The 8,060-nt window shown below is 48.6% G+C and overlaps 1 protein-coding gene across 1 annotated transcript; it reads right to left on the bottom strand.

Moving 5' to 3' along the window:
* Positions 1 to 4,422: 4,422 nt before the first annotated feature.
* On the bottom strand, positions 4,423 to 6,365 carry EJ05DRAFT_490517 (uncharacterized protein; the record flags this gene model as incomplete). Its single annotated transcript, XM_033745887.1, has 4 exons — positions 4,423 to 5,663; positions 5,712 to 5,867; positions 5,914 to 6,024; positions 6,113 to 6,365. 4 exons carry the CDS (start codon positions 6,363 to 6,365, stop codon positions 4,423 to 4,425), a joined length of 1,761 nt encoding a protein of 586 aa, XP_033595362.1.
* Between the last annotated feature and the right edge of the window lie 1,695 nt (positions 6,366 to 8,060).

Below are 8,060 nucleotides of genomic sequence, written 5' to 3'. Positions count from 1 at the left end.
AGTGTAGTCTACAACAAGATAGTTCTTCCACTTCGAAATCAATTCGCGAAATCTGTAGGTTTTGGTCCTTTGGACATCTATGCTTGGACATCTAATGCTTGGACATCTAATGCTTGGACATCTAATGCTTGGACATCTAATGCTTGGACATCTAATGCTCGGCAGTATCTCGACGAAACGGTTCCCTGTCGCGTTGCGGAATTATGCGTCACTTCAGCCAGTGACTTCGGTCGAACTTGCTCGTGAACGCGTTGCTCAGTATTGAGGACAGCCGTTAGCCACACAGTGCGCGACATGCTTGAACATTTGAAGTAATCGGCTCGACTATGACATGGATGTGCAGAAGTAGGCCCATTCACATGCCTACACGGTAGCAAATAAATTGGTCACACAAATGCGCCCAAATTGAATATTATCGATGCTCGCAGACTTCTACAATTCGCGCGCAGTTTTGACATTGCTGGAAGGACGCTGACTAATCAAGAACGGAATGGGTCGTCCCATTTATTTAGCCTGAACCCTCTTCCAGTAGAAAAGCACAACACAGCGAGAACGCAAATTTTTGGAATTCAGTCGAAATAAAGCATCAGAATACGCGTGCCTGTAGCCGCGATAGTCGCTACAGGTCGTGGCGCGTCCCCCAACGCCCATTTGCACCTGCTTAGCTGCTGTCGCGGTCACAACGCGTCTGGACAACACACCCTGCGAGCAAGTCACGATCACAGCGCGTCCGTCAAAGCGGATGGCAGCCATCTAGTCAATCAAGCGAAGCGGAACATGACGACGAAGTCCAAGTACCCGATCACAATAGTCATCACCGAATATACAGCCATCGACGGGCTCCCTGCAGAGCCCAGCCACTCGACAATACTTGCAACGTCTCGCATCAACAAGCTCTCGAATTGAACAGCATCATCTCCTACTTGAATCGAACACTATGCTTTATCAAGATATATTAAGTTCAAAATTTCTTGCAGACGTTGTACGGCAGCTATGTGCGCGCAAACAGACAGACACTGTAAGATGTTCTGCTATATCCTACTAAGATTCTGAACCGCCTCTGCGATGACCAACGCTAGAACTGGTTTTTCGGGCCAAGCTTCATCGAATCCGTCACACTACGGTCCAATCTCGTTCCAATTACTCTAAATCATGGCCTACCCGTCCCACGCACCTATTTCCACCCTCCCTTGCCATGGCCCACATCTCCAAGTTGTTTGACAGGCTATATTCAAGATATTTCAGAGCGAACTCGGTGGCTTCATGCTCAGCATTTTTGATATAGTTGCTATCATACCAGAAACGACATGAGAATAAAAGTCAACCGATGATTATAAGACCCGACCAAGCTGTGCGTCTTCCTAAAGTTGGTGTGTCAGATTGTGGATCACTATGGATTCTTTTGCGGATGAAAGGCAGCATACCGCGCTGTTCGGAGCATAGATACCAGCGTGGGCTCGCTAATCTCCAATTGAGGCAAAAGCTTGTCAGCCTTTCCTGGTATGAGACATGCCGTGCGGCGGCATGATCGTAGAACATTATGCGGATAGCTGCAAAGATGAGAGGGTCTTGCACCAGGAACAAAAGTTGAGGAGTGAAAAGTGAAAAGTGAAAAGAATTCAAGTCGTGTATTAGAGACTGGCAGCTCTGATCTGGAGCTCCAAGCCGCATCTTGGAAGTAGTGTCGTAGATATATGCAGCTAGAACGCATAGTTAGCTATAGAGCCTGGATACTGCTTCGTTGCTTGTTGGTCCTGTGATAGCATGAGAGGAAATATAACTGCGTGATGGGTGATGTGCAGACTTTGCAAACAGTGCCACCCCTTCCCGCTCGTCACTTCCCAAAGTTGTAACGATGAGATAAAGAAGCAGGAGACGGGGCGGGACCAGAGACTAGGCTCGAAGATTAGGTTACAAAGTAATTCGAATTTGGAATTCGAAAGCTTGCTTAGGATATATGCTATGATTATTCTTACATCAATGTACTACTCTATTGCAGACATGACCATCTACATTCGGATACAATTTGAGGTCCTAGATTAGAATTGTATGATTAGTCACCCTAAAAGTATAGATTGAGCTTGGAATCTATGCCAAGGGATTGAAATTGCATATGTGGATTGAATAAAGTGGGGCATATATTAGGTAGATCTATATCTATCTGGCTAAGGCTACTATACATCTGCCTAAGGCTACGATTAATTTACCCAAGGCTACCTACCTAAGGCTCTCATAATACCTAAATCTAGCTAAAATAAGGCCCTAGGTTATATTTAGATGTATGTCCCACTTTATTCAATCCACATATGCAATCTGACCAATCGGATGAAGATTGTACCATCTTGGCAATCATTTTTGACTCCTAGGTTGAGGTTGTATCCCCTATCAAAATTTAAGCTCAGATTGAGCTTGAATGGATTCGGATTGCAGCATTGCAACTCTGGGGATAAGATCTACATGACAGGACTATTACAAGCCTCCTCAATGAGCGCTTAGGAGACATACACTATACAGGCATGGCCAGCGGACCTAGAAGGCGCGAGTGGCGCGAGTCCCGGAGACAGGATGAACTGAGACGGACACGGCTGCTGCTTCGATCCGTCGAGTAGAGTTGCTTAACCCTTGCAGTGATGAGAGCAACAGGGCGCGCAGGAAGCTCAGTAAGTTCTTGGCAGCCTCGCTTTCGTAGTGAAAGGCCGGAATTCTGACCCCCTCCTTTAGTCACAGGAAGGACTTACGTACTATTCGGAGGTTACAACTCCGAAGTGCGTGGGACGGGTATAGCCTAACTACGTAGGGGGTGTTTGAAACCTCAGGTCGATTTTTGACCTCTAGAATAACCTTATTTTTAAGCGTTGAGACGGCGTCCAGCTATACTAAATCCTTAGTTTCTCTTAGTTTTTCTTAGTTTTACCGAAGTTTTGGCGAAAACGAATAGATTCGAGTTTTTCCACATGCGAAAAATACTTGCTCCTCGAAAAAGGTCGAAAAATGTCGATTTTGACCTCCGAGTATACTCTAAATAGTTAGATTAAGCCACCCCGTCGACCGGTTCTCTTAGTGCCGCTTAGTGTGTATACCCTGATCATCAGCTCGGGTTTTAAGCTGGAGGTGGGATACGATTTCAAACACTCGGTGGATTGGAGGTCAAAAAGGTCAAAAAAGGTCAAAAAAGGTCAAAAAAGGTCAAAAAATGACCTTCACCTGAGGTTTCAAACACCCCTGTAGTACTACAACCTGCGTATAGTGCTACAGCCTGCGTAGTGCTACAGCCTGCGTAATGCTACAGCCTACGTAGTGCTACAGCCTGCGTAGTGCTACCCTGCGTATAGTGCTACAGCCTGCGTAATGCTACAGCCTACGTAGTGCTACAGCCTGCGTAGTGCTACCCTGCGTATAGTGCTACAGCCTGCGTATAGTGCTACAGCCTACGTATAGTGCTACAGCCTGCGTATAGTGCTACAGCCTGCGTATAGTGCTATGCGTAGTGCTACAGCCTGCGTAGTGCTACAGCCTGCGTAGTGCTACAGCCTACGTAGTGCTACAGCCTGCGTAGTGCTACAGCCCTGCCTCTCGGACGGCATTTTATAGCTAAGTTATGCTGTTCGCGTTGCTACCCTCCATATTGCTTATGGTCACGGAAAAATGCCGGCCGACAGCCTGCGTAGTGCTATAGCCTGCGTAGTGCTACAGCCTGCTCTGTCTTACCTACCTTAACTTTCGACGATCAAATTGCGGTAACGATAAACTACTCTTCTTAGGACAAACAACTCTAATTTTACTCTCCCTAAAGGCAGGACGGTAGTAGTAAAAGCAAACCTATCGATTACTCGTAAGAAGCATAACTAAAACAAATGGGACGACCCATTCCGTGAAGTGGTCTTAGCCTAGAAAGTAAGGCATGAGCAGACATGGGTTTCTACAATGCATGCAGTAATAAACCTATAATAATAATCCGCAATCCCGCAATCGCTACAATTCTCTACAATAGTTGGCTTACAGGAACCCGCCTCTGGGCAAGAAGGTAGCGTCTTCCCCTTGTAATGATTTTCCTATGCTATATTTACTACATAGTATGTTATTAAGCTTAGTGAAGGTTTACATCTCGCCCTTATAATAGTTATTCTAAGTAGTGTTCAAATGGAAAGAGAAGATTACTATAGGATAACCCTCTGGAAGCTAAATTAAGCTTCTTCAGCTCTCTGCGAAGCGGGGATAGCCAGATACATGCGACATAACTAAATTTCTTCCAGGCCGGCATAGATTTGAGACTTGTGGGTCAAAGCAAGAAGAATGTCGTTATACAAGACCACTTCGCCAGCAACGTACTCGGCTGCGCAGCATTACATACAGAGTTCTTAAGCCGCTGCGAATGGTGTCACAGTATTGACTATAGCGAAAGGTCGAGTTCCTTGCGCGTTGCTAGACATCTTCATCTCTTTTGGCACCCTTTTGCCAAGACTTATTCATTTTGTGAATGCGGATCTGGATTGCGCCCAAGGAACGCTTTGATCCGAGTGAGTTTTGAATTCTGGTGATATCACCCCGTTTTCCCGACCATGTCTTGAGCACCGCATCATCCTCTGGTTTCCATCGCTCATGGGTGCGTCGCGGCTGATTGGGCACATACTGAGATCCTTTGGACGAGCAATCTGATTCAGAATCGCTGTCCTGGTCGCTCTCTTTACCGACCAGGTCCCCTGTCCAGTCCTGCACAGAGCACTGCGTTCCTCCCCGTTTAGCAGTGACCAGGACCAAGTCTGGCCATTCTCCGAGAGAATCGTCCGGTTCACAGTCCGTGACCGTGACCGTAAGGGTGCTAGGATCTGCCACTGATGCTGCGGCCGCCAAGCTGGCCTTGACCCTGTCCCATGACCCCATAATCCGGTCTGCACGCATTATGGCTGAGATATAGAGGGTCCCGTCAAGGCGATGGCGAGTATGGGTGATGGCTAAGATCGAATTCACATTCGAATCCCTAGCAAGTCGCGTAACGGTGGCCTTTGGAATCTCTTCCTCCATAGCCTTACAGCCAGCTGTGTGTTGCAGATGTAGCTGAGAAGCTGCTTGTTGCCGACATCCAGGGGTCGGCTGCGAGCTTGTTGTAGGCAATGGTGCTAGTGGTCGATGACATTTTTTGGGACGAACTCCAGGCTCTTCGCTCGTTTGACGGACTCGCTTCGTATGCCTTGCCACTGAAGCACTCGCGTAGAGATGTTTGTTGGTCTCGTGGATGTGCCAGCGACAGCTCTTCGGATCGTCCTCTTGCACTTCTTGTGTCTCGGGTATGACATTCACGCCCCCTACTACTGCCTTCCCGACTTTTGACGCTATTGGGTTGACTTCACTCTGAAAATATCCACAACCATCACTCTCCACAATAGCTGTCTCGCCCGGGCGTGGAGAAATGCACGTCAGATCGGGCGATTTGGTATAGTCAGAAGACGACGCTCGATTGTCCGTGTTAGACGCCAGGCGTTTCGGCTCTCTATTCTCTACTGTCGAACTGCCAGCCAGGTCGCGATCCGTGGGGAAATTGTTGATACCACTCACATCGGAGCTGACGCTTACGCTGTGTCCATGTCTTCGTCGCCGTTTAAGCAATACCTCCACTGGAGACAGAGAGTCGTCTGATTTAATGGATCCAATGGAGATTGGATAATCTAGTGTAGTGTTAGGCACCTTTGACAGAGGGCGCAACTAAGACTCACCTGGGCTATCGCCAGTTCTGGGGAGGGCCGTATGACCAGGGCTTTCGCTCACGTGCTGGCAAGACTCGTTTTCGGTACGGGTTGCTTCATCTACCCACTCATCTTCATGGTGTAACTGCTGTTCCGTGACGCAATTTCCACTGTAAGGAGCAACTGCTACAGTCAATGAAATCATGAAAGTTTGACGGATTATGATACATACCATGGCCGCTATCAGGTTCATATGTATCAGAAGCCTCGACCGCCCCCTTCTGCTCTGGATGTATTGGGCTTGATGGAGGTTCGGGTGGGTCATGATTTCTGTGCACAGGATCTACGAGAAGCGTTAGCCTGAAGGCCATATTGAGTCGTGTGCACTGTATCGCTTTCGACGCTTCCTTCAAATGTGAAGCACACTGTACCGGACTGCAAGGAATCGAAAACGCCAGTGACCGACTGCGACGCCACTTCGCCCACATGGACCGATCCTTGCAATGGGGACACGGCATGGCCGGATGCAGGACTAATGACGGATCGGGCTCTGCGTGTAGGATTATTATTGTCACGCGTCATTGCTACCTTTCGCGGCTTGGCTGAAGGTGGTCCAGAGTAAGGTACGAATTGGAAAGAATAAGGGTTAGACGAGGACGCATTGAATATACCCGAGTTAGCCATGTTAGAAGGAAATGCTCGGTATACTGAAGGGGACCTTGCGGTTCTTAAATGCTCGCCAGACGATACTGCCGCCCTGTGATTGACTCCCTCAAGGCCCGTCCAGAACAGAAGCGTGGACAATGCAACGATACGTTACCACATCGCTTCCACCTAAGAACGCAAATCGGCGTGTCGATCGCGATGCCCTAAATTGATGCCATTAATGCCGCAGACTATTGGAAGTGGCTGTGTCGACAGGCGGACTCTGGAGGGATGCTTCTCACGCGCCGGTCCGGAAGCCGTGTCATGTAGAGGCAATACTGCATTGCTAGCCAATAGATCCATCACATCGAGCGAGCAAGCATTCCCAATCTGCTCTCTTGGATCTTTAGCGGGGTTTCAGTCGCATATCAGCTGAGGAAACCAGACAGCGATACTTTGCTAGGAAAGCCCCTTGACGATTATGCGACACACGAGACAGACTCCATGCCTGCATGTATGTCCGGCACGAGTCCAGCTTTCAGTATACCAGCAACGCCGCATCTAGACGTGATTATATCACACGCCACCAACAAGTCCTTAATGATTGCTATCTTGGGAGCTACATGACTTTTCAAATGTAGTTCGTGCCGGTGTTGGGGACGGCCACAATCATGGAACAGTGCTAGCATAAGCGTGCCTCCTGCAGTGCCTTCACTGTCGCGCCTCATGCTCGTTGCAGTGCAGCGTTACAGTCACCGGGCTGCCTGAAACATAGAGGACAGATGAGAGGTACGCCAGCCCCTTCTCAGGAGTCGTGGCCACGTTGTCCTATAGCTTCCTATTGCACAGCCACGGGGCAGGCCCAATGGAAAGCGCGAGAGGCCTGAATCACAGCGCCGATGCACACGGCAAGTGCAATGAGCTCCCTTCACACTGCTCGAGAAGGACAGTACTGACCAGGAGATGACTTGGGGGCGCACTGCAGTGTTCCGAGGGGGTTTGGGGCCGAGGCCATTCGTGCGGCGTCCAAATGTAGGACCGATACAGTTCGATGCACGTGAGGGATTTAGCTAGGTTTGGTCGCGGACGCCTAGTCTGAGCTCGATGTGCGCGTAATCTCGGGCGTCGTTACGTCTAGCCAGATATCTGGTCTCCGTGTCGAGTGGGAACAGGGAGAGGGAGCACCGCTGCATTACCATGAGACCATTGCTATGGAAGCTGAAAGCGAGGTACAGATCTGTAGTCGACGTGTCGTGTCTACCGGTACAGTTAGTATGAGATAAGATAGATTGGAGAAGCAGGTCAGGGCAGCCGTACCAGGCAGCGCTCAGGCGCAATAAACAATGTCAGTCCAGCAGAAAAGACGGGCGGGTGCAGCGGCATATCCGCGGGGCTGTGTAGTTAGGGCACGACTATGCACAATGTCTGGATAATAGAAACGGGAAATAGTAGGGAAGATCAGGAGCGATGGGGGGTGGTTGAAGAAGAGAGGGAATCGAGCAGGACGGGCGGCCTACGGTCGAGTTTATATAAAACAGAGCAGCGGCCCGATCAGGCGTAGCGTAACGGACAAAGCGAGGACGCTTAACCTAGAACAACGACCGCCATTTCCTGATGCAATTTTGCCGCCCGCGTTTTTATAATAATAATAATAATAATAATAATAATAATAATAATAATAATAATAATAATAATAATAATAATAATAATAATAATAATAATAATAATAATAAT

The sequence above is a fragment of the Pseudovirgaria hyperparasitica genome (genome assembly GCF_010093815.1).
Source record: "Pseudovirgaria hyperparasitica strain CBS 121739 unplaced genomic scaffold EJ05scaffold_26, whole genome shotgun sequence".
Taxonomy (NCBI): Eukaryota; Fungi; Ascomycota; class Dothideomycetes; order Acrospermales; family Acrospermaceae; genus Pseudovirgaria; species Pseudovirgaria hyperparasitica.
Note: the sequence above shows the minus strand (reverse complement) of the source record. Positions and strands in the feature narration are given on the sequence as shown.